This window comes from Colius striatus, chromosome 6, assembly GCF_028858725.1.
Source record: "Colius striatus isolate bColStr4 chromosome 6, bColStr4.1.hap1, whole genome shotgun sequence".
Classification (NCBI taxonomy): Eukaryota; Metazoa; Chordata; class Aves; order Coliiformes; family Coliidae; genus Colius; species Colius striatus.
Window position 1 is genome coordinate 22,531,762 of NC_084764.1, and position 27,008 is coordinate 22,558,769.

The 27,008-nt window shown below is 43.9% G+C and overlaps 1 protein-coding gene across 1 annotated transcript in view; it reads left to right on the forward strand.

The window, feature by feature from the left end:
• The first annotated feature begins 640 nt into the window (after positions 1-640).
• Positions 641-27,008, forward strand: part of ASB2 (ankyrin repeat and SOCS box containing 2) — a 34,442-nt gene continuing 8,074 nt past the window's right edge. Inside the window, exons 1-8 of the mRNA XM_061997983.1 lie at positions 641-711; positions 6,717-6,982; positions 8,560-8,664; positions 13,354-13,520; positions 14,170-14,325; positions 15,763-16,008; positions 19,003-19,174; positions 24,765-25,326. Coding sequence (XP_061853967.1) covers positions 6,738-6,982; positions 8,560-8,664; positions 13,354-13,520; positions 14,170-14,325; positions 15,763-16,008; positions 19,003-19,174; positions 24,765-25,326 — 1,653 coding nt within the window. The 5' untranslated portion in view covers positions 641-711; positions 6,717-6,737. The remainder of the gene's footprint in view (positions 712-6,716; positions 6,983-8,559; positions 8,665-13,353; positions 13,521-14,169; positions 14,326-15,762; positions 16,009-19,002; positions 19,175-24,764; positions 25,327-27,008) is intronic.

Genomic DNA, 27,008 nt, shown 5'->3' on the forward strand with positions numbered 1-27,008 from the left:
GTGTCATTCACATTGATGTGGCACGTGAGCAGTTCTTTAACAAGCTCTTACAAATAGTACTTGGAACAGGTTCACATCTGCTTGTGCCATCTTTTGAAATCTTGAAGTCTCCAACTTGCAGCATTAAAAATATGAAAACCCTCTAAAACATCAACAAAAATACCCATGTAATGTTTGGCTGTTTCATTTTACAAGAAGCAGCTAAAAGAAAAGTAAATAGCGCTTCTTTCTCCTCAAGTAAGTAAAGCTCTCCAGGATATATTTTACTTCAAAATTATACAGCAATTTTTTTTCTTCTTTAGGTTCCAGAAACATGTCCATATATGGTCTACTTGTCAGGAACAATAAATAATGATGTAATAGAAAGGCCAGCTTTGTGTCATTTAGCTACAGGATGCTTGATGAAGTTCTTCAGATAATACAACAAAGAAGAACTTTAGCATACGTACAAGTTTCTGCCACGGGTCTTCAAACAGGAAATCTGAGATTCAGAACAACTTATAGTTTGGCTTGTATTCGCTGATCATGGGGTGATCCAGAAATAAACTCCAGGCTTCAAAGCGAGAGTGTTTCCAAGCTATCCTGCAGTTGATCGAAACGTCCAGGCAAAGCAGGGAGACGAATACCAGGAAGAATTTTCTGAATTAAGACTTAATCAAGGAGATAACCCATTCCAACAGTATTACTACCCTTGTTATTCAGAACAAAAAGGTAATGCAAATATGCATGTTTTGAATTTATTTAGCATTTTCAGTCTGGTATCTATATGCAAATATTAATTCCTATAGCAGTTTGTAACCTTACACCCTAACAGAGTCTTGGGAGTTTTTGTGGTTTGCTTTTTTGTTATGGAGTTGGGTTTTTCTAGATATACACTATAAAACACTCACTTGTGTTAAGCAGATTTGTAGCTCTGTCATTTCCTTCTCTTTCTTTCAGTTGCAGGTGACGCTTACATCTTTGCCCCTAGAATAGCTTGCTCAGAAATAAGTGTTGTAGATGCAACATGCCCAAGTATGATGTAGTGTGCAAGGCACAATGTGAAGGGGAAAAAAAATACATCAGCAAATAGTTTCTTTCCTTTATAAATTTCCAGTTTGCATGACATGGAGCTAACGTTGCACTGGTTACTGTGTGAGTTAATGCTTTCTGAGGAGAAATAAAAGCCTGTGGGTATATGCACTTCCAGTAAAGAATCTGAGCAGAATCATGATTTGATGGCATATACTGGACTGATAGGTGACCTGTTTTGACAGCTGGGGCTGGACAAGGAGATTTGTTTGCCTGCAGGATTCCTTTGGGAAGCCTGGCTTTGCTCCTTCAGCACGGGGATAGAACTTGAGCAGTTTGCATGAGCTGTCATTACAAAGCACGTTCGCCTGTTGCCGCAACCAGACACCAAGAGGTGTCATTCTTCTGATGTCTCAGCATTGGCTGAGATCTGATGGGCAGTGGAACCTTTGCTTTTAAAAAATTATTTGCTTCCCAGTAGCAGCTAGCTAGTATAATATACTTGGAGAACTGCAAAGATTTACCTGAAAACTGACCTAAAATACAGCAAAAATATGCATACATTAAGTGCTGCAGTTGGTCTGGTTTCCATTGCCAGCAGAGTGTCTGGCCTGAAAGGTGTTGCTGTAAGAGCTAACAGAGGGGCTTGGTTGGCTGTGAAGACTTCCAGCTATGTTTGCCTTCCCCCTGTGCGTGATTCTGCTGCTTTCAGAGACAAAGACACAGAAAGGCAAACATGTATCTGCAGTGGCTGTGGCTTAATCCTTCCTTGCAAAAGGGAAAACAAGCACACTGCTCACCTGTCTCTTTTGCAGCTTCTGAAGACTTGTTTTGGGTTTTAGAAGTGTGGTTTATTGCAGCCTGAGCCATAAATACTGAGGTCCTGTGCTGAGTTATAAGCTGACTGTGGTAAACTCAGTGCAAAGGCAGGCAGAGTCCCTGGCTCTGCTCCCTTAATGACCTTGTCACTCATCTGCCACCCTCCTCTGACAGCAATAAGTAATTCTGCTAATTCTGCTGCCTGGGGTCTATTGAAGGAGGACAGACAGCCTCCCTAAGCTTTTCTTTAAGGAAGTGCTATCAATGGGGGCCAATTGTTTCAGATGCTAATGGTATTGAATAGAGGGGTTCTGCATGTTCAAAGCCAAGTGGTAATCCTTGTTGTTTATTTATGTTCCACTCAGGATCAGGGGCCCATTCTCCAAAATGCTATATGTTGACAGAGCCTGTAGTCCAAATATAATAGCAACCTAAATGTTTGTCTGCAGCTTTTGGCATAATGTGAGTGGTTACTAGTAGCCACCCCGGTGAGCAGTACTGATGGTTTCAGGAATCTGCCAGGTACAGCTGCTCATTAAGGCAGGTCAGAATATCACAGCCTGACTCTGACACAAGCAGTTTACTTCTAACCTTATCTCCTGATTGCTGAATGCAGTAAATTGCCTCTGTATGGCACAGGCCTGATTTCTACATCTAAAGAAACAAATTCTTACTGAATGGCAAAATTAAGAATTAGGATCAGGCCCTATGCAGAAATGATGATAAACATAGATCCAGAATATCTTGTGAAACTGAGCTATTAATTAGCAGCACAAATAGCAGCATCCTAAGACATGTCTCTGCCAAGAGTGAGGGTGACGGAGCCCTGGCACAGGCTGCCCAGAGGGGTTGTGGAGTCTCCTTCCTTGGAGGTCTTCAAGACCCACCTGGACATGTTCCTATGCGACCTGATCTAGGTGAACCTGCTTCTGCAGGGGGGGTGGACTAGATAATCTGTAAAGGTCCCTTCCAATCCCTACCATTCTATGATGCTATGATTCTAAGAGAGATTGCTAGTGAAGCCATTCAGACCTAAAGGCAAAGCAATCTCTAAGGAATAAGAACACTACACAAACAGCTTTAAAAATCAGGTCCTGCTCTTACAGCAGATGCAATGCTGTGTGCTACCTGTGTGTGAGGATGGGCTCTAGGGCTGCCAGAGAAATGCAGGGGACAGCAAACATTTAAATCTCCCTCAAAACTTGAAGTTAGGTGAACAGTAAACTGAGTATTTAACTTATAAATCTGATTTCAATACTTTAGAACTACAGTAAGGAAGCTTAGAGCAAGCAAATAGATTCAAGGTCCATTTAGAAAGACCACTTTGGCCGGATCTAACTTATTCAAACTTATTCAACCATTCCTAGCAACAAAGATTCCTTCCCCCCCACACTTTTGTTACAGAAGGTGGAAAATATTTTGCTTACAGAGTATTAGTCTAGTGAGTTTTCATAAAGCCACAGTTGGTAGTCCATCATCAGCCCCAGATGGAGTAACTTCAGCCCCATTTCGTTGGCTGAGCAGGGTATGGCCAAGTAGCCACATCAGCACCAGGCGATGCCACTGATCTCAGCTGTAGGGCAAGAAAATCCCCTGAAAAGAGCTGTGCTGCATTAGCCTCCAGCTGAGGGTATGTGCTTGAGCTGCTGCCACAGCTTGGCTGGCCCACCATGGCTTCTTACAGGAACAACTCCAACCCATGCCTGAGCCCTGGGGCTACACAGCTTCAGACAAAAGGGTGGTGGCTCTGCTTGGCTCCACTTGGACTGTCACACAGGGCTGTAGGGAGGAAGCACGTGCCATGCCTCCTGACAAAGTGTCATGTCACACAGGTCAGTCTGAGCAAGGGGAGATAGACAATGGGATGCCAGGATGGATTTGAGCCCAACTAGAACAGCCTCTGCAAGGGTTCAGGACAGCTAAGGCTGTCCCCTGGTTCAGGATGGATTTAAAAGCTCCTGCAGCCCCAGGATGTGACCCTCACACCTTCACCAGGATTGTGCCAGTGAGATAAGCAGAACTGAAATATTTCTCTGTTTTGGTCCCTATGAAGTTTCTTCCCGCAGGATGAGTCAGTGGCAGGAACTGCAGCCAAAACTGTTGTTTCTGCACTCCGTGGGACTCCTGTCAAAATATTTAGATTAGCGAGGATCACCAACATGCAGGGGAGGTTCTCCCTGTGCTCTGCGAGAGGATGGGACCCAGTTAACCCCTACAAAGAATAAGAGGGTGAAGTTGGAGCGATCTCCAAACTCAAAACTTTTCTTTCCCCTCCCACGGCTTAACAAGGTGTGGAACAAAAGAAGAAGGGAGGAGTAGATGTCCAGAAATGGCCTCTGTACCTAGATCCACCAGGGATTCGGTGAGGCACCTAAATTCATTAGCTCCTCTGTGCCAGAGTGGGGAGTCGCATTGGCAGTGGTCTCCTGTGCACTCCTCAGAGCCCTGACTGCCCACAAGCAGACTCTGACACCCCGCTCAGCAGCACAGGGAGGCTGGACCCACTGTCTGTTCAGCCTCTTGTGCCATCAGGATGCTGGTGGTGGTGCTGGGGAAGATAAAGGAAGAATATGTGTCTCAGGCCCCACAGGTGTATGTTGTCCTCAAAGAGAAGCAGTTTCCTCTCCAGTCTCGCTTCCTCCAGAGTCATTGTGCATCACCTCCATTAGGAGCCTAAGATCAGACCCTGCCCTCTCCACTGACTGCTTAGTTTAGGTCTCTGAGTCACCAGGTCCCTACATTTAGGCATTGCAGCACCAGATGATTCAGACAAACCCTCTGACTCCAGCCTGTGGACTTCACACATCTGCAGCACACCAGTTACTGAGTGAGTACCCTGGGTGACAGACTATGGAAGCGCTGCCCAGCATTCCAGGAGTTGAGCAAGCCAAGCAGCAGCAGGAACTGCTGGGAAAACAAAGCTGTGTGCTGGTTCTTGGCCAGCAGTGACTGGAGCACAGGCAGGGACAGGTACTGGAGCACGTGGCACTAGGGCATGGAGCTGGCTGGCTGTGGCTCTGTGCAGGAGCTGTGAGGGGTTTTATGCCTGGACTTGGTTCCTTGAGACAGGAAGGATCACAGCAGAGCCAAGAGACACCAGCTTTCTCTCACTGCAGAAGGTAACCAGCAGTAGCCATGAGAGATCTGGTTGACAATAAAACCAATGAAAATGTGTCGCATTGTTTACAACAACAGAAGAGGTTTATTTGGCAGTTTTCATGGTTGAAAAATACATCCTTTGTTGTTAAAAGTCAATCTGTAATCTGTTGGGCTTCCCTTTACACTGAACTCTTCTGCCATTGGGGAGCCATCATTTCCTCCAGGTCAGGACTGTCTCTTGGCTGTGTACAGAGCAGGGAGGACTGCTAGAGCAGAGCAATTTCCTGATGTGAGGCTGGGGGTGCTGGGCCCTGCTGCTATTGCTGTGGATGCGGGTCCCCAGGAGGCCAGGCTGCCCAGGGAACGTGGTGAGCTGAGGGCAGAGCCCCAGGCTGCTGCACAGAGCAGCTGCACAGGGGCGGGCAGCCGAAGGCCTCCCTCTCTCAGCGATGCTGGTGAGGGAGAGGCGGGTCCTGGGCAGTGTGAGACTGAGTGGCCCTGCCGTCCCAGCTCCATAGGGCCCATAGCCAGGCTGGGCAGAGCTGTGAGACCTGGGGACCAGCCCTGCTGGGCCATCACTGGGATGGGGACTGACAGCCCCAGAGTGCAGGCAGGCAGCTTTATCAGCAGCCTCACTGATGCACCCAGACAGCCCCTCACGCCTCTGCACTGGGGGACATGCCTCCACAGTCCCCTTCTGCTGTCTCCCTGTCTTCCTCTGTCCTCTCCCTGTCCTCCTGGGCAGCTGGTACCTATTGCTCCTTATCCCAGTGTTCTCCATTGGGTTTTTTATCCTATCTCACCTTGGATGTCATCTTCTTAAAAAAGACATCTCCTCTGCTGAAATAAGCCCTTGGCTTTTGAGCACTGGTGGCCAGAGTTCTCTCCGGAATTCACATGAGATCCTGCTAAAACATTGTATCATTCACCGCATCACTACTTCCCCATCACTGCTGGAAATACTGCAGTATTTTGGACTGTCTTTGTCTTTAGTGAGTCTGCGCTGCGGTGATGGTTCAGTCATTCTGTGACTGCTGTGTACCCTGATGTTTCTTCCTTCTCTCATTTCCAACTCTCAACAACCAGTTTTTAAAGAGCCTGATAATAAGTCTTAAAGTTCATGACCTCAAACTTTGACGTGTGAAAAGCAAAAAATCAGAAGTGGAACTGAGCAGTGCGGTGTTGCTTTCCTGGCTGAGTGAAGCACAGAAAGTCACTCAAAGAACAGCTTTGCATGTTGCTCGAGAGATCTTCAGATAAGGTGGAAAAAATTACTCCACAAAGCCTCTCTATAGTTTGTGGTGGAGAACCTGCCAGTGCAGAAAACCAGCAAAGAGACAAACTTCTTCCCTTAATTTTCTGCAATTAGAGCAAGAAACAAAATGAAAAAAACAACCCCACAACAATATAAAGAGACACCCATTGACATTCTTCTAAATAAATACATTTCAAAGCTGTATCTCTTTAATCTTATGGGGATTTCCTTTACTTGTTTTTCCCTTGAGTCACGGTAACCAGAATAAGTGGATAAAAACCTGCCTCATTTGCAGCAGCTCCCTTTCCTTTTTTCAGACTCCAACTAAATCAGCTACTTCTATGTCATAGAAAGGAGTTAGTTCATGAAGCTTACACGCAGACTTTAGCTGATAGCATTCTTTCCCTGGTGAAGGGTTTCTGAAAGGCTTTCTGGTCAGTCTAACGAAGAGGCAAGGCTGAACAACACACAAGACAGTTGAGTTTCTTTCTTTCATTTTCCAGATTTTGATGATCACAATTTCTTTTTACAGGAAAAAAGAAAAAAAACCCCAATGGCTACCACAGCAGCAAATACTCAGAGACAAGCAATAGGCTGTGAGGAATACAGTCTGTACAGTAGCTTAAGTGAAGATGAGCTTATAAAGATGGCCATCCAACGGAGTTTGGAAGATGACCCTGTGGGTCAGCCAGCTGCCCAGAGCCTCCAGAAATCCATGGTGGCAGGCCCCAGTGAGGTGGCCACCCCGAGCCACGCCGGTAGCCACAACCCACCCTACCACCTCTACCCTTGGCAAAGGTGAGTGCCTGCCTGAGCTGCCTTCGTCCCAACAGCCACCCCAATGGGAGGAGAAAACCAGCTGCCCCTGTCAGAACATGTGCTTTCTAATTAGCTTCACTGAGCAGCTGCTCCTTGAGTCTGTCATTAAGTTTGAAAGCCAGAGTCTGCTATAAATCCGATGAGGTCAACGATTTACAACCTCATAGTGAAATGGGAATTTTCTTGATGTTGTCTGTTTTAAGCAACAAATCAAATAAGAAAGGGGTATTGCTACAAGCTTTGCCAAATGACAGAGGCCTTGCTGAAGCCAGAGACTCCTTTCCCCCACAGAATCACACTGTATGCTCAGTTTACATTTTGCTAGAGGGGGAGCACAGCCTTTATTATAGGAAAACATAGGAGAGAGAGGCCAAAAGTAAGTAGAGGAACCAGTGTGAGCTGGCCGTCTTCTTGATACTGCAGTCTTCAAAGGATGTAGTTCTTTCAGAGCAGAGCTTGAGCTCAGTCACACAACTCTCAGCCAAGAGCAGCCCCAGACACCAATGTGTGGTGCATCCTCCTTCCCTGCGATGCTGTACTGTGAGTACAGACTTGCTGACAGTTTCATACCCAGACATTGTTCTACTTTCATTTTTAAAAGGGCAGATTTCTCAAGAGGGGAGGGAAAAGACTACAAAGTCACCCAAAACCAAGGAAAAATATATATATATATATTTTAATATAAACTATAAGTAACTGAAGTGTCCTTCTGCTTTCTTTCTTGTAACTCCACCATCCTCTGATGCTTTGCTCATTACCACCTGTGATTACTTGGCTTTCCAAGGCTGGGAAACTGGGACAGTTTGATGAGCAGTAAGCATGTTTCATAGCTGTGGAATCAGGATGCCGTATAGCAGGCAGTCCTGCTTCCTCCAAAAGTTGTGGCTTCTCGGTGTTCTAACCATGCACTTTACTGTCAGTTCTGCCACAGGGACCCAAGGTGTGGGAGAATAAGGGCTTCCCTGGCCGTTCGGTCCTGTCTTCCTTGGGGGTTCCTTTGCCACCTGCTATTTTGGCAAAAGGCAGCATCTGCAGTTCTGTGCACTAACCTGTTCTGCCTTTGCCTCAGCTCAGCAGCTTTCAATCTCCCACCAGAGGGAAAACATTTCCAGCTTGTAGCTCCAGATCTATATCATTGCTGAACTCTTCTGCTGCCTGGGAGAGCTGAGCTGGAAATGGAGCTGGCATCCAGGGGCCCTGGGTTCTCCTTGCACCCGCCTCCGACTCGCTTGCGTGGCACTTTGGAGGTGATGACTGCCACCTCACCCCGTGCCTGCTTCCTGTGTGGTGGTAGTAGGGTTAACCTCGCTGCTGTCTTATATGGTCATTCGAATCCCCTGACGCTTCCTCAGAGGGCCAAAAATAATCTCAAGCCGACGGAGCAGCTGAATGCAGCACAGAGCAAGCCGTGGCCATCTGCTTTTATTCAGAGCCCTGACCAGCAGGCTTATTTGCTCCTTCTCTGTGGATGCTTGTCTCTCTTTCTGCCTCACCATGACCCTTTTCTCCTATTCGGAGTATTTCTCCTTATTTCATTCCTGTCATCGCCACTCCAGATTGGCAGCACAGCCACGAGGCCGTACTCAGCCATCCGGCTCGGGGGCAGCCTGGGGGGTCAGGCGAAGGTTCGACAGCAGCCTGGTCAGCACATCCCAGCCTGTGTAAGTGCTTCCCTCTCCCCTTCCTGCTTTGCTACCTGCTGACCCCCTGAGCCAGCTCTTCTGGGTGGCAATGGGTGTCTGGTGGGGGGAAATGGCGGTGTTCATGTGGAGGAGGTCTAGCTGGTACCTGCACCCTTGCTGCCTTCCTGCTGTTCCCATCTCCCAGCTGCCTCAGACCATGCCCAGGCTCCTGTGGGTGACCCACCTCAAACCTCCCTTGTTCACTTTTTTCCTTTCATCTTTCTCCATCCCTCCAGCGCACGTGTCCTGGGGTCTCTGGGTCAGTTAGTAGCCCTGAGGTGAGAAGGACAACAGGGAAGGAATGCCTTTACATACATTAGCTCCCATACCAACACGCTTCATGAGGCAGGCAGGTGCTGATAGTGAGTGTGTCGGTATTCAGTTCATGGGTCAGTCATGAGGAAGAGTGGGGAAAACAAGCATTTTACCACAGGATAGAAACAGGGTGAGAAAGCCCAGTCCGTCAAAGTAATTTAGAAATGCTCCCAGATGCTGTGCCTGTTCCCAGAAGTACCTGCACTGTCCTGTCACATTGAGGAGGGCTTCTGAGGAGCTGCACCACATCTTACCTGCCCTAGGAGCAAACCAGCATGACTGACTTTGATCCTCCTGGCCACATTTTGCTGTTGTTGGAGACCATAAATAAGCATAGGTGAACACAGTTGTGGATGAGGAAAGCAGACATGCAAGGGGGTGGCCTGAGCTCTGCCCCAGTGCCTGTGTGTAGAGGAAATGTCTGGACCGTGATGGGTTTATTCCATCTCTCTGCAGGGCAAAGTAGATGCATGCACCTGCCTTTAGCTGTCAGATGGAGGAAAGTGTTTAGGCAGCACTTCTCTGTGTCCCACAGAAAACTCTTCCCTGCCTTTTTGTCTACACAATTCAAATTCACTTTCTTTCATCCATTTTTACAAGTCCCTCCCTGTATGCATGGTTAGAGTGACTACCCCTCTGCTACTCCTCTTCCTTTCATTCCTCACCAAACTCCTCAATCTCCCTCACCTCACCCTGCACCCCGGCTGATCCAGACTCTATTCCTGCCTCTCCACTGATACTGCCCTTCCTGACATTGTGAAAACCTCTTTCTGCTGAAATTTGAAGCTTTCTTCATTCTTGTTACCCGCTGGCTCCCCTTAGCCACCTTGAAATCCCATTCTCTCATTAAGTGCTCTGCACACCTTTCCTGTCTCTCTGCTACTTTGGGTTCAGTGAGTTGAGAGGAGGCTTTTCTTCTGCATCACATAGCTCAGTAGGGTTCAGCCCACCAGGCTGGGATAAAGCTGATAAGCTAGCCCTTCTTTGCTGCCAGGTGAGAGCAAAAACATGTCTGGGAAGCCACAGGAAAGTGTGATGGCATGAATAATTTTTAGCCCTGGGTCTCAAAGCCATGCAGGGATAATAGCTGGTTTTGCCTAGGGAGATGTTATTCCTTCACACTGCCGGCATCTCAACAGGCTGCCAGGGAAAGGAGCTTCCTGAACCTTCCTGTGCTCCACTGAACCTCTTCTGCAGCACTCAGAATTGACTCCACCATGTATTTCATCTGCCATGAGTATTTATTGTCTTGGATAATGGCCTTTGAAATGCGGTAATTCTTCTGAGTCATCTGTAAGGTTAAGATTTCATCAGATCTTCAGGCTCCTTCCATAATTTTAATATTTGTTTTTTTCTATATCTGATGAAATCCAAGCAGCAGAATGTGTTGGGTTTTTTATGTCAACCGTGAGCCAGCCAGAAAACAAGGTTTTCACATGGAGAGTCATTAAACTTTCTGTACTGATCTGGAATTTTCTTGGCTAAAGAATCTACAGCCTGGTCCAGCAAACCCCCTTGTCTTACTCAGGAGTCATTTGAGGTCAAGGAGCCTGACAGAAGTTTGCTTCGTTCAACATCTGAGGGCTTAAGCAGAGCAGTAACTGATTCTCCACACATTTTTAACCCTAACACAAACGGAAGGTACCCTCTGCTTTTGCTGAGGTGTTAGCTAACGTGATTCACCTTGCAGTTGCTGTGTGCCAGCCCCATGCACAGACTGTTGCCATGGCCCACCTGTCATGCACCAACTCCTTCAGCATTGGTAACTCTATCATCTGCCTAAATCCTGAGGTCTCAGTGAGCAGCCCTGAATGGGTAACATGAACCTTTGCACAGAATAACAGATGGTTTCAGCAGCCTTGTGCCAGAGACTTTTAAAGACGAAGGTCCCCCACCTCTGCCTCCTCTCCCAGCCAGCGTGCCAATTGTTCCTGTTAGCTGACTTCAATGAAAAGCTCAAGTGCCTATATAAAAATCTACAATCTATAAAAAAATATCAACTTTAGATTTAGTCCCCAGGGTACTCTAAATAGTACAGAGATACAGCAGTGTCCCTCGGGACCTCATCCCAGCAGTTATCACAGGGTCAGTGGATTCCTACTGGATGGGCTGTGGCCTGGAAGGTTGTTAATGCCTCAGGCAAAACGCCTGGCTTTGTGCCCCTTATCTCCCCCCATTCCAGCATTGCTATTTTTGTGACTGCTGTCCTGAGAGCACTGCTTGCAGCTCTAGAGAAACAGCAAGTGACACTAAATGCTTTTCCACCTGGTAAATCGTGTCTTTTCCCATCCCTTGGCACACGTTCCATTTGTCTGTTCCACTCCAGGCCCTGAGTTTACCCTCACAGAAGCATCTTGGTGGCTTTTCTTCCAGTGCTGGTTTCAGTGTTTATGGCACAGATTGAGAACCTCTGGGCAAGCTGGAATTAATGACACCTATGTGAACTTCAGACTTTTGGTCTGTCCAGCCTCTGCACAGCAATGAAATCCAGTGCTGCTCCTGTAACTTGCTGTAAAGACAGAGGTTGCACCAATGGCCTGCATTTTGAGGACTGCAGGAGCATTGTGCTGCCCATATTTTTCTGTCTCTGATCTCATTCTGCTGTGGTACTTTAGATCTGCTGTCATAATCAGAGTTTCTGGCTGTTCCTATCACCACTGACCTTCATCCCATACTGTATTCCTACCCTGGCAATGCTCTCTCTGAGACATGCACTTCACTCCCCAGTCTCTTCACCTTTAAGGCTGCAAGGTTTTCTTTCAAGTTAGTTCCCAACCACAGTATCCTGTGTTTTCAACATCCTCTTATTATCTGTCTTAAAATACAGCCCACATTCATTTTTTGTAAGTCCCTGTTAGAACTGGAAGAGTGCTTCTTTCTTTGAGGTGTTTGCTGCCCTGGAGCTTAGCCATTTGGTGCCTCAGAATAAGGAAGCTGTGGCTGCTTCCTCCCAGCACAGCTCAGCACAGGCACAAGCAGCTCACTTGTAGGCTGCCTCTTGTGTCTCATGTCTGGGTGGCACAGAGCACCCATTAGGCTTTTTGACAGTTTTCTCAGTGAGCCTCTTCTTGAAAGCTTTAGGATAAGGTAGCACTAAAACCCCATGACTTTCATGTTATTTTTGTTTTGTCTGTTATATTCACTACTTTAATACTTTTTAGCAATTCTACACATTTCAATGCCTTTATACTCTGAATAGGCTTTAAAATATTTCCTCTTTCCTTAATATTTTTTAAAATTCCTTTTACTCCTTGAGCCTAGAGAATTTGTTTGGCCCTGTGAAGCCTGACAGTGGCTTTCTGGGTTCAAACTGACCAGAACATGAACCACTTCACAGTCTGGCACCAGCTCTTGATTGTGGTTCCAGAGCCCCCTGACTGTTGCAGTTACTTGGGAAACTGATAACTTGGCAAGGTTTGCAAGAGGGGACTTATCAACAGAGCTGATGGGTCTGCTCCCAAGCAGGCTTCTAAAGGCCCAGTTTTCAGAAGCACCCAAAACCTAATCTGTCTTACTGGACATTGAAGACACATTTTTAAGTCCTATAATGTCCAAAGTGGTTATTTCTGAAAATTTGAGTACTCAATGCTGAATTAACAATTGAGCATCTCTGGGGCATGGCTGTGAAGGGCAGATCAGAATTTCATTTGGATGGGTGGATTAATTTTTAATCCTCCCTGGCACACAGGGAGACCCCAGATCAACACTCTAATGTTCACACATTCTAAGTAGAGCTCTCCCTTCTACATAACAGGACCAACTAACTTCTGAAAACAAGCCAACAGGCTTTAAAAGACAAACAGCAGTATTCTTAAAATACTACAGGAAGATTTATTAAGCATTTCTGTTTTAAGGATAAGCCATCTGCAAATCAAATTTAAAATTTCCTTCAGGGATGACCAGAGGTAATTCTATTCAAAGTTGATTTTATTTAAGAGGTCTCATATGGAAACCACCTTGTCACATGGGATGGCAAATGACAGGGAGATATAGTTATGACAACCACAGACACGCATGGCAGAGTACAAAGAAAGAGTAGAGCTAGTTTCCCCCAACTCCAGATAGATAAAATTGTTTATGTCAGAGATTAGTCACACCTACACTTGCCTTAAACTGAGAGGAAGGAGACCAGCACCTCCAGACAGTGATACTTCTGATTTGTTCTGGATGCCCAAATTAGAGCAGACAAATTTCACCTTTGCGAGCCATGTAGGAAGACACCTTAAGACCAAAAATAGGTATTATATAGGACATATGGCTTCACTATTTTGGCCAAATGATACAGTGATGTTGCTGCAAAAAGCTTCTTAGTCATGAAAGAAGTGGTAATCAAGTTTTAATCTTGTTTTAAAGAGAACTTGACCCTGTAGTGGCAGCGATCAAGGATGGAGATGAAAAAGCAGTATGCAACATGATGAAATCAGGAAAAGACCTTTCTGAACCCAATAAGGACGGCTGGATACCCCTCCATGAAGCTGCATACTATGGCCAAGTGGGTTGTCTGAGCCTGTTGCAAAAAGGTCAGTAAAGTTAAAATGAATTCGTTACAAAACTGAAGAGAAGAATATGAACAAACTAAAACACAGAGTTAGCAGCAGTCCAGTCCTTGTCTGGGACTATGTGTGTAGCTTTTTCCTAACCCCTCTCGGTGTATATTAATTTCATTTTCTCTTTGAGAATAGGTTTCCAGACTGAAGCTTCTCAAAGTTGGGATCTTCAGGAGAAAGGGATACCTGGATAGGTCTTGGGAAGCCCTGGGTTTCTCACAGCAGAGCCTCATAGCTGAGCTCAACTGTTGTGAGCTGTCAACAGCAATCACCTGGCTTCCCACTACCTGGAAATCTGGCTCAGCACCTCTTTCCTGGTGCTTGAAGGTGGTTAACTACCAAGTTTTTTTTCAAACTGCTACTGAAGAGCAGTTGCTCAGAAGCTTTCTGCATCAATAGGGAACAGACTGAACATTTTAATCTAAGCCAGGGACTAGTTTAGATACTTGTTCTGAGTTATAGTAACTTCATAGTATATTCTTAACTTTACTCATGGAAAAGGAAGACAAGAACTCAACAACAAAAACTCACCTAGAACTCTAAGGACTTTGAAAGGTGGTAATGCTGCAGATACCTGTGTGCTACATGGCATAATGACTTTGGACTCACCATTCCTTCACAGCATACCCTGGCACGATCGACCAGCGCACCCTCAACGAGGAGACAGCTCTCTACCTAGCCACGAGCCGAGGCAACTTGGACTGCTTGCTCACGCTGCTGCAGGCTGGAGCCGAGCCCGACATCTCCAACAAGGCCAGGGAAACACCACTCTACAAAGGTAAGCACCTGCTTTTCCAGGAGTGCTGAGCTCTTCTGGCAGTACCAAGGCAGAGCTGCAGAATCGCTTGTGATGTGGGAGGTGGTGGTGAAACTCTGTGATTAGCTCCCATTTTCTGCCTTCTGCAGTAGTTCGTTGTCTCCTATGTCTGACTTGCTATGCCACAGCTTCTCTTCCCATCCCCACCAGAGGCAGGATTAGTGGCTGCTCTGCAATGTGCAGGCTGGGATGTGGTGCTGAGCGTGGTGGATGTGATGCTTAGTAGGGCTCTAAGCACAGTGTGTCTGCACAATGTCCCAAACTTATGGAAAGCTCGATAGTACAGAAATATGTATGCTTTTCTAAACAGTAGGACCTAAGTAGCTGTTAGATATGGGAGTTCAGTTACTGTAGACATGCCACTGACTCATACTGTGTGTGCCAGCCCAGGCCGTGTACTATGAGAGATGCATAAAGTTATGAACAATACAGTGAGGTAGATAGTGTTTAACATGGACATACTACTTTGCTGCTGGCTAGAAAGAACACTTTCTTTAGCAGAATACCATTACATCCATGATATCACAAAAAATCCAAGGAGGAACTGATCTCTCGCACCTTCATGTCCACCCTCCTTTAACTGACTGCTCCTGCCATGACTATTTTTAGCACTCTAAAACATTAAAAAGCACATATTACTGTTTAAAATATCCTACCTTTCTGCACCTGGTGCAACAAATGCTAATTGAGGTTTGTAAATGTGATATTTATTCTACCATCCTAAAGGTGTGTGGGAAGCCTCATGATTTTGGGATTCAAAATGCAATGGAATGAATTGGTGGAATAAAAATAAAAAAAAATACTACTAATTATTAAGAAAATATCTTTAGTTCAGGATGACCCTGCACTGTAATTTGTTCAATGCTGAGAAACTGCTATTCACTCATACTATTACTGTTTTCTAAGGATGCTTTTCTGGTCACTATTGGATTTGAGTTTTTAAAATTTTCTTACCAATGTAGCGCTTTATCTGTGGTTAAAGGCAGTAAGATAGAGAGTGTATCTTTGGAAACTGTTCAGGTCATGTGATTTCTGTAGCATGTTTGTGCTTCATAAATTGTCTCCTCTCTGTTGCTGCCTCCCTCTGTCACTGAAGTGTCCAGCTGGTACAAATGTGCTGGAGTGGATTCCCCTCAATATCAGGGTCGACACGAGTCCTGCACAGGACACTTATCCTCCTCCAGGTGCCAAATGAAGATTGATTTCAGTGCCACATGCTTTATGAGTGCCAGTGTCATTTGTCAACAGCCTTGGCCTTCATCTTGACCTAGATGGATCTTTGGTATTATTCTCCATGGTCTAGTTGTATTATATTGCTTATGCCACATGAAATGGATACTGCAATGTCTCGAACCTTTTAACAAGCCTGACCGAATCCCTTCCCTTTTTCTAAACCAGCTTGTGAGCGCAAGAATGCAGAGGCTGCAAGACTCCTGGTACAGTACAATGCCGATACCAACCATCGTTGCAGTCGAGGATGGACCGCTCTCCATGAGGCTGTTTCCCGAAATGACCTGGAGATTATTGATATCCTTGTGAAAGGAGGTGCAAAGATTGAGTCTGCAAATGCTTATGGGATCACTTCTTTATTTGTGGCAGCTGAGAGTGGGCAGTTGGAAGCTTTGAGATACCTCGCAAAATGTGGTGAGTACAGTTGTGCCGTTACATACCTTTTCGCATTTAATTCTTAGTATTTTGAAGCTCCCATTTTTCTGTGTGGAGACAAGGCCTAGCTTGAGGGGGTGCTGAAACCCTGTTGCCCCAGATGTCTGAACTGTGTATGGGCTTTCAGAGATTGTGGTCTAGACACATGTGCTTCTTTAACATTCATTCATGGTCATCTATGTTGGGAATCAGTACAGTGCTTTCTAATTGCAGCTTTCAAAAGCCACAGCACGGCACACGTAGCCTAAAATCCAATCAGTCATAAAAGACAGCTGTAGGTGGTAATAGATGGCAGAAACTGAACATTAGCCAACCCCATATGCTCATAAACATGTGCAGTGATGGGCAAGGTTAGGTCTCCTCCAGTAATGAATCTCACTGAAAACAGATAAAATGCTATTCTATAGGTAATGGATTTTTATGAAGGAGAAGCAAACTCACTCTATGTGTATATGTTTACATATATCAACAGAGTGAATTTGATTCTAGTTCACACCAAACCTACCTTTTATAGCTCCACTTGCTTAGAACAGCTTTCTGAAGCATATTTACTATTCCAAGGCACATTTTAATTTCACTGTTGGCTAATATCTTCAATGTAGGTATGAGTTAGTCCTGCATTTGTGAAATGAGCTAAATGGTGACAAAGATAAGAAAAACTTCTGAAGTAGGTAGTATGGCTAGGAAAGATATGAGAGTTGGGAAACAAAAAAATATGTTATGCTGTCTAGCTGAGCATTGTCAAGTCATGTTTATATGACCACTTAGTCCATCATGCTGACTACGATTTTAGAAACTAAGCCAGAATGTTATTTGTATCTCAACTTTGGTAGATATTATACTTAAAGTTCAATTTTGAGAAAAATACACGAGACAATTCAATAAAAATGGCCAATTGTTTCAAGCCCTGAAAAGCTCCTCTGAGAATCCCAGGAATGATACCACTCCATTGTTTACAGTGAGCAATGTTCATTATAAAGAGGTTTTCTTTCTCATTTCTTTTTTATTAGGAATGTAGTTCTCTGTTATGTTTTGTCACTGCAACTCTCCTACAAGATCTTCAAAGGGCAGATGTTTTGATTTGGAGTGAGGGCACAGGGAAAAGTTCTCTTTAGCAGGGAGTTTTCATGATCAAACAGACTGATTGGCTTCTTTATTGGAGTTTAGAAGTAAAACTGTAGTGAACTGTCATTCCCATTTAGGATATGCATAAAGCAGACTTCCTGATGACACCATGGTACAGTATATTGTAGACAAAATCCAAGCTTTCAGGCCTTAAAAATATAGCACAGAAAAAGTTAGATTCCAAATTGTTTATGTCCAGAAATTATTAGGTCTCAGTTCATTCTTGCATGTTTACTAAGCTAAGTTCACATCAGAGCTCCAAAAAAAGGAAAAAACACAAAAAGTGAAATAGCTCATTAATAATTTTTTTCTGGTAAAACCATTTGGAGCCTAACTTGAACCCTTGTGTAGCAAACAGATGTTGAGTTTTGAAATTAAGTATTCATTGACTAAGGCATGCCCAAGCTGATTAGAGTCGTTGCTCAGTACCATGCAGATATCAAGTTATAGAGTCCTATTTTAACCTGGATATGTACAAGAATTAAAATACAGTATAAATATATTTACAGTGTGAATACATAAAGTATTCATAATGTGTATAAATATCTATAATAAATACATAACCATAGATTTTTTTTGAGAGCGTCTATTAAGTGAGGCTCCACATGAGGTACTGCATTCAGTTTTTGGGCCCCTCACTACAAAAAAGACACTGAAGTGCGTGTCCAGAGGCAGGCAATGAAGCTGGTGAAGGGTCTGGAGCACAAGTGTTATGAGAAGTGGCTGAGGGAGCTGGAGATGCTTAGCCTGGGGAAGAGGAGGCTGAAGGAAGACAAGATCACTCCCTACAACCACCTGAAAGGAGTTTGTAGTGAGGTGGAGGTCAGTCCCTTCTCCCAAGTTACAGGTGGTAGGACAAGAGGAAATGGCCTCAAATTGCACCAGGGGAAGTTTAGATTGAACACAAGGAAAAACTTCATCTTCAGGATCTGGGGCTGTTTAGTCCAGATAAGAGGAGACTGCAGGGGGATGTCATTAATATTTACAAATATGTAAATGGTGGGTGTCAGGAGGTTGGGGCATCACTTTTTTTTCTATTGTATCTGGTGACAGGACAAGGGGTAATGGGATGAAGCTGGAACACAAAAAGTTCCATTTAAACATCAGGAAAAACTATTTCACTCTAAGGGTGAGGGAGCCCTGGCACAGGCTTCCCAGGGAGGCTGTGGAGTCTTCTCTGGAGGTGTTCAGAACCCAGCAGGACACATTTCTATGTGACCTGATCTAGGTGGACCTGCTTCTGCAGGGGGGTTGGACTAGATGATCTCTAAATTCTGTGATTCTATTATCTAAGGGGTTATCAAGCATTGGAATGAGCTACCCAGGGAAGTCATTAAGATATCATCTCTGGAGGCACTCAAAAGATGTACAGATGTGGTGCATAGGTGTCATGGTTTAGTGATGTACTTGGCAGTGCTGTGTTAATAGTTGGACTCGTTAATCTGAAAGATCTTTTCCAACCTAAACGATTCTGCAATTCTAATCATATAGTCTAAACTGCTGCTCAGGAACAGGGTATATGCATTGTGTAAGCACATAAATAGTAACGGAGTTATTGTGTCTAAAGAAAAGACTAGGCTAAATCTGTAATTGCATACATAACTGTAATTCATGTAATTAATATAATACATAAATACCTAAACAAATGGAATTCATAATATTTACATTGCATTAAAAGCCTGTGGAAATGTATGATGCAACTGATATAACTTTATCACCTCTGATACAACTTCGTTCACATCCCACACACCCTGTATCTCTAGTGTCATGGACATGTATGTGTTCAAAGTATGCTACTTCCATCTGATTTTAACCTTTTGGTACTACAAAGACTTTCTTCCTTCCTAGGTGCTGATATAAATACTCAAGCCAGCGATAATGCCTCTGCTCTTTATGAAGCCTGTAAAAATGGACACATACCTATTGTTGAGTTTCTCTTGTCCCACGGAGCAGATGCTAACAAAGCCAATAAGGATGGCCTGTTACCTCTTCACATAGCAGCCAAAAAGGGGATCTGCGAGTAAGTTTTAGTTCACTTCATAGTTTTGTCTCTCAGACAAGAATCCATAGTCTGTATGAAAAGGAGAATGTAATGTCCCAGTTCTATTTCTGAGCATTGTGAGCAAGAGAGCTTCTAGTTGAGAAGTGGACTTTCTGCTTGCAGAGCTCAAGTTGGAACTTATAAACTGAAAAGTGCGTTTGCAGGTTAGGGTGAGGTGAGATGGGGTGAGCAGGAATGTGGAGTGAAAGATTCCTTAACTTTGCCAAGAAATCACCTATTACAGCTAAATAACCTGATGCATCTTAGGTTAAACTGAGCTTCGCAAGATATGCTTGAGATGGACTAGAAAAGCATCAGAGGTATGTGCCTGTGAGTTAGTCCTCAATAGCTGTTGCAACAGCTTAGTTTGCAGTAATTTTCCTACATGAGCCTTTCATGACTCTTCTGCACAAGCAGAACATGCTGCCTTCATCTCTGGTGTGTTCAGGTTTTATTAACAATAATTCAGATGCTGACAGCAGGAAGTGGTTAAGTGAATCTCTAGGGCATTAGTGAGATTGTTGCTAGAATATGGTATCCAGTTTTGATATCCTCCCTTTCAAAAACCTTTCAGGAAATTGGAAAGGCTTCAAAAAAAAGAAGTACAAGATTTACTCACAGTCTGGAAAGTATACTTTATTAGTAAGTGATTAAATGACTCTTAAATGTAACAGGCAAATGCATAAAAAAGATCCAGTGGTTTGTTTCTCAAATGAAATGTTTTTGAGATAGAGCTGAAAATATACTTTAAATAGTGAGAAAAGTAACTAATGGAAAAATAATCAGGAACTGGGTAGAATTACAAGTCCTCTGAGATAGAGGTTTTCATAGGAAGGGGAGAAACCCTATAGCCTGTGATAAAGGGTAACAATTTAGAAGATGCTGTCAAGGGATGGGATTGTTGCAGTGTCATGTGAATAGTGCGCACCTAGCTGTATTCCTATACCTGGGGCATTGCAGAATTCTTCTGAGCCTGAGCTCCTTAGATCCTAGGGCAAGTTTTAGCTCCTGCCTTTAACTCTTTGCTGCTGGAAGGGTGAGTAGCCCGTAGCTACTTTTGCAAAATACAGTCACACTTTGCAGTGGCAGATCCTGTTGTTAACTGTAGTGGACTCTTCTGACAATGGCAGTTTCTATCAAAATTCTTTCAATAACAGTGAAAGGAGAAAGTATATCCAACTGCAAAGACTGTCTGCAAAGCTTTCTTTGCAGACAATTGCTAGAGCAGATTCTTATAAATTTCACAGTGTCCCAGGAATGAAAACTTCTGACAGCATTATACCTTCTCATAGCATCTTTTGTCTTAGCACTTCGGTGTGCCTTGGGAATCCCAATTAAGCTTCTCAAATCACTTTGCTAGACTTGAGGATATTATTTTTCTGTAGGCAAAGTTAGCCTGCTTCTTAGTGCATGCTGTGTGTTCTAGAGGGCAGTCCAGTGTAAATTTATGTCAGAGGTTTATGTGCTTACAGTGTGTACAACAGTACCGTGCATACACTAATGCAGGCATGAATCTAAATTTTTTCTGGGTTTAGAGTTACAAAGACATTTCCTTGACAACAAACACATTTTAGATGAGAAACACGCCAGAGATGGAACTCAGCTCCAGTTGCTCACTTTCAAAAAAGTTCATCTGAAAGTCCAGTAAACTGATCTGAATTCAATTTATATAGAGAGTCTGGACCTGCTCTTTGAATCTTTTCCTCCTCTGAATAGTTGCATACCTGCACACCCCAACCTGAAAAAGAATTTACATGGAAACTCTGAAACCTGAGTCCATCCTCGTGTTACGAATGAAAGGGCCCAATTAAAATCTTATATCTATCATTCCCAACATCCAGCAGCATAAATGACACCAGAATTCAGCCCAAACTCTTCACTTGTAAAAGGCTGAGCACACGTTTTTGTGCACATCTGCTGTAAACCAAGTGCCAAAGATGGAAAAAAGAGAAAGATCTTCTCTTATAAATATTTATCAAAATGACAAAGCTTTCACCCAATTGGCTGATCATTCTTAATTCCTTTGGTATTCAGTAAAATAACACCCTTCACGGTGACCTCTCTTTGTATTCCTGCAGATTTTATACGTAATTCTACAAGAATTCCATGCTTCAATTTTTTTGCCAGAGCACAAAGGCTCCCTACCATAAAAAAGCCAAGAATGTGGTCCCGAGGCTCAACTGTCAGCCCTAGTTCCTTGGTGTTTGTTTATTTTAAACGACACCTTATCAATACTGACCTGAAATTCATAAGGGTCATCTCATCAGCTGTAGGACAATCACAAGTAGTCATTTAACTCCTTCCCCCTTAGAAATGGGATGCTGAAAAGGGAAGACTTTGTGAAGTGTGGACAGATTTATTAAGTAAATACAAGTCAAGAAACTCTTGGCACACTCATACTAAGGATGCTCTGCCTCTTGCTCCTTCATATAATTTCTAACTAGAAATCACAGAGGCAAGTGCCAGGGTTAAGAGGAAACTCATCACTATTTCAAAACTGTATACAAAGCTCAGCCTTGTGACAGGTGTGGGATGTGGTCTGCTTGTCTATCCTCATCTGCCTTCACTTGAGCTGCCTTCTCTCTCTAGACAGGCAGGAAAGACTGCAGAGCTGGAAGCACCATTTTACTGAACCAACACACTTTGGAGGCTGCAGAAGAGAGTTCAAGCTAGAAAATTAAATTCTGATACAAATTTGCTGCTTCCTGCTTTTCCTCACAAAATAAATCCAATGTACAGGGAGTGTCCTGAGGTCTGGGACATTGCAGCATTTGTGTGCAGAGCCTCAGTGAGGTTGTTCCCTTTGCAGACAGAACTGACGCAGTGCCTCTTTAACTCAGATGTGAAGAGCTGGCTGAAGCACATGTGCTGGAGGGAAAGAACAAAACAGACCTTTAAATCTTCAAAACAGTTGATCATGGGATGACTAATGCTAGCGCTTGGCATGGTGTCCTCACAGTGCTCTGTGCCCTTTTTGTTATTATGGCTCTTATAGAACATTTGCTAATGGTGGGAAGTTGCCAGCTCACGAGCACCCAAACCTCCCGCTCTCTGGTGAGTGTCACAGCACTGAAATATAAGTGAGGTTGCTTGGAGGGAAGATTTTTTTCAAAAGGGTTTAAATTCTAACAATATTTACATAATTTTAAAAGAGTTTTTGTTTAAAAATTAGATGTAGAAGTAACCTGGAGATAGCAACAGTCCATCATGGAAACAGGAACAAAATTGTGTAAAGTGTTAAACATCTCAACTCTAATTTCAGCTCCTGGAGGCGTTGGAGGCTCAGTCTTTCACAGGATCATTCAGTGCATTGCAAAGGTTTTCCTGAGACTAGTGTTTATATTTGGCTTGGTTGATTATGTAAATATATTTGAGGGCTCAGCATTGGGTCCAGTCATTGTAAAGAAGCTGAAGATATGCAACATTTTAAAGGAGATACTACTGCATGGTAGGAAATTGAGCTTTGCAAGTTTTTGTGTTAGAAAAGCTATTGATTGCTAGACAGAGGAGTCTGCATGGGATGAGGAAGAAAAGGAGAAGGTGTGCTTAGCTTACTGGCTCCCAGGAGTTCCTTTTTAGCTATCCCTGTGTTGTGGTTTAACCCCAGCCAGCAACTAAGCAGCACACAACTGCTTGCTTGCCCCCACTGCCCAGTGAGGTGAGGAGAAGAATCAGGAAAAAAGTAAAACCCGTGAGCTGAGATGAGATCAGTTTACTAACTAAAATGAAATAAAATAAAACAACAGTAAAAAACGTATAATAATGTGATGAAAAGGAATATGCTCAAAAAAAAGAGAGATTTTTTTTTTTAAAAAGGGAAAAATATCCCAACCAACAAGTGATGCCTGTTGCCGCTACCAGCAACATCACCAGGCTGCCCACACGGATCACTCAGCCCACCCCCGCTGAGGGGACAAGATCACTACATACACAGTATCTGCTAACACAAGCACCTCCTTTCACTCCACCCCGTGCCCGCCTCTTCTGTACTCTCCACCTCTCACAACAACCCGAGATCTTCCAGACGCCTACAACAATGCCCAATGCAATTGCTCATCACCCACTGACTGATGCCCAAGCAGTGATCTACCTCTCCTTGCCAACTCCCCCCAGTATATATACTTTATATCCCTTGGGCTAGTTGGCCATGCTCCCTCTCAACTCCTTGTACACTCCTAGCCCCCTTGCTGATGGGGCAGGGTGAAAAGCAGAAAAGGCCTTGACACTGTGTAGGCCCTGCTCAGCAAAAACCAAAACGTGTTATCAATGCTATATTGAGCACAAGTCTGAAATATAGCTCTGTTCCAGCTACTAGCAGAAAATTTATCCCAGCTGAAACCAGGACATCCGCTCTTCACAGACAGGGAGCATAGGCATCTCCTGAGATAGTAAGCAGACTCAGGTTAGATGGTCCCTAGTCTCTGGAAATAGCTAAGGGTAACTTGTCTGTCTTTACAGAATCAGCCTAGTACCTTGGCTAAAGCACTCAACTTTCTGTGCAGGAAATGAGAGTTTAACCCATGGGACTGGTCATGCAGCTCTAATGGCACCGAAAATGATTATGGATTTGCAATAACGGGGCTCCTGTACATCATATATTTGAACTTCCCATTGAATACTGAAACCAACCTGATTTATGTTGCTGTGTCTAAGGCCACATCACAGTTTCCAATAATAATTTTTTTCTCCTTGGGCTAAAGCATGGAAACTAGGCCAGAAATTCTTTTTATTTATTTTTCTCCCTTTTCCTAATTGTCTTTTTGGCTTCCCATGACCTGAGGTGGATGTTGATAGCCCCATGGATTTTTTAATAGCCAAAAGCCACACAGTGAGGGCCTCCAGGATGGGAATCAATCCAGTGTAATAATTGAATAGTAAAATGGGATGAGGAAACCTGGGAGCCAAATGTATAGTTTATCTGAGTTCAGTCTTGCCAAGGAAGGTTTGGTTTCATCCCCATTGTAGTCTCAAGCCTCTTGCTGTGGCTGTGAACCACAAGGTCTACCAGTGCCTTGTGTTGCCACCCTTCTCCATTGAGCAATAACATGATCCTGGATGGAGGTGGGAGATACAGCCTCTCTGCTGGCACCTCAGACTGCATGCCATGTCTGTTCCTTCAGCCCTACCCACAGCATGATGACAAAGGTGTAGGACATCTCGGGGATCCTGGCTGGGTGTCCGACACTCAAGCTGTGACACCTAAGAAAAGTTGCAACAGTGTAGGTGAGTGCTGGCACATTGTCTCTTCCACTGTAACTGCCCCTGTAGCTGCTATTACATCATAGAACTACCTCATAGAATTATCACCTTATAGGCAATAATTACAGAAAGATTTGTTCCTCCATGAAAGAGAGGGTGACACGAATCACATTTCTGGGAAAGAAGAAGCACGGGGAGTTAGTTGCTTTCAAGTTCACACCCTGGTATCTCTGAGAGAGAGTTGTTCCTGTGCCCGAATTAGCAGGCTCTCTCTTACAGTCACAACCACACAACTGTGATCTGCTGTACAGCTGTACATCCCCCAGGTCCCCTAGAGCTCACTACTGTTCACTGCCTGTCCACCTGGCAGGATTGTCTCCATGCTGATCCCGGTGACCAGCCGCACCCGTGTCAAGCGCAGCGGCATCAGCCCCCTGCACTTAGCGGCTGAACGCAACAACGATGACATCCTGGAAGAGCTGATCGATGCCGGCTACGACGTCAACACCACCCTCTCCAACGAACGGTCCTGCCTTTACGAGGACAGACGCACCACTCCCCTCTATTTTGCTGTTTTTAACAACAACATCTATGCCACGGAGCTCCTGCTGCAAGCTGGAGCCAACCCCAATGTTGACCTCATTAACCCATTGCTCATCTCCATCCGCCATGGCTGCCTGAAGACCATGAAACTGCTCCTCGACCACGGTGCAAACATCAATGCCTATATATCAAGCCATCCCACTGCGTTTCCAGCTACCATTATGTTTTCGATGAAGTACCTTTCTGTGCTGAAGTATCTCCTGGATCTGGGTTGTGATGCAAGATCCTGTTTTGAGTGTCAGTACGGAAACGGCCCACACCCTGCATTAAATTACAGACGGGACAGACTTAATGATCCTCAACTCTCCAAGGAGCCAACTGTAGTACAGGTAAGCACTGCCTAGACTGCCTACAGTACTTCTGAGGACATCTCCTACTCACATATCTTGACAGCTTCAGTGAGTCTTTTCTCCCAGATTTCCTGTGAGAGAAGATGCCTTTATTCCTCCTTTATTTGCAGAAAAAAAAAATAGTTCAATAACAGCCTGTGAACATTCCAAGTCTGTGTTCAATGACAGCAGGATGGAAGGCAACAACTTCTGTGGCTCTAGCTTGAGTTTGCAGTGAATTATAGCCATTTTGACAGTCTTGCTGTCAGATCTACAGTATTCTTTTCCCCTGGACCAGAGGTGCCAGGAGTGAAGCATGTTTCCTTGACAGGCAGTGTCATATCGGCAGTAACATATAGGCGGTAAAAACCTGGGCACCTGAGCAGTAAAAACTTACTTGCTTTATTTGCCCTGTAAGATTTTTTTTATCTGACAGGAAATTTAAGCTCCTGGTTAAATTAAACTTATCTAGTATTTTACTTTATGAGGAGAAACTGTGAATATAAATAGTTGCCATTTCTGAGTCTACTGGGTAAAAGAGAGTGTAAATCATTACATTAGCTACATGACTGTGCATTATATTTCAACTTTTCAAAAGAGATTAGGAGATTTAGGTCCCTTACACCATATTTTCAAAGCCATTTACACATTTTGGATATCCAGGTTTTACACATGTATCATTGCAATCCTTTCCAAAGTGCAGCTGGGCTGGAATTGGACTCTCAGTCCCTTAAAGGATTTTGCAGTGTTTCAGATTACTTTTTTTTTTTTTTCTGATCTCTGCATGTTGACTTCTTCCAATATATCTCAAATAAAATCTGACCCTCCAATCAAAATTCGCTGCACTAAAACATGCAACATAACAATGAAATCCCAGCACATCATACTTCTTATTTTGCAAAGAATTAGGGAAGAAACAAATAAACTTCTATCTAGTTTAAATATAGCTTTGAGGGATTCAGACAAAAGTGTCATTTAGCCCAAAGAGATGGTCACCAATAAATACTCCTCGATGGTGGAAAGAGTAACAGGAAATGTTTAAAGATCCTAGAAAATGTTGATCTTTTTATCAGCCTTGCCTTCCAAAGGACTTTACTATCCAGTAACACGTCTGGGAAGCAAACAAACAAAAAGAAATCTTAGGAGGATTGTAAGAGTCCATCAAAGTAATCTATTTCAAACAGAGCTGACTTCTTGAGAGTGTTTGTCACAGCAAAATTGCTCCAGGGTACCATATTTTTTATTAAAAAAATAAAATAAAATATATCCTCTCTAGTTCTTGCACTGTAATGTGGCAGCAGGATCAATGGACGGTTGGAATTACAAGGCAAGGAGAGAAGGTTTGTCTGTAGCTCTCTCAAGTATCCTAGACACTCAAACCCAATTCTGTTTTTACTTATTCTCCCCCTCCATATCTCATGTAAAACTACTACTACTACAAAATATTAAGTCACTCACAAACAAAAGTAATCACCTCAACGGTCAGACCACGTGAAGCAGATGTAACAAAGGCTGTAAAAAATTATATCTGTGCCTAGAGAGACACTGGTGAGGGACAAACACATGCAAAGGAAATGCAATCCTTTTCCTCAGATATTATTTATTTATGCTTATTACTGATAGGAATTTGGCTAATAACATCAAGGCTTGTGCAGTGTAGCTTCACAATATAGTTGTGATAC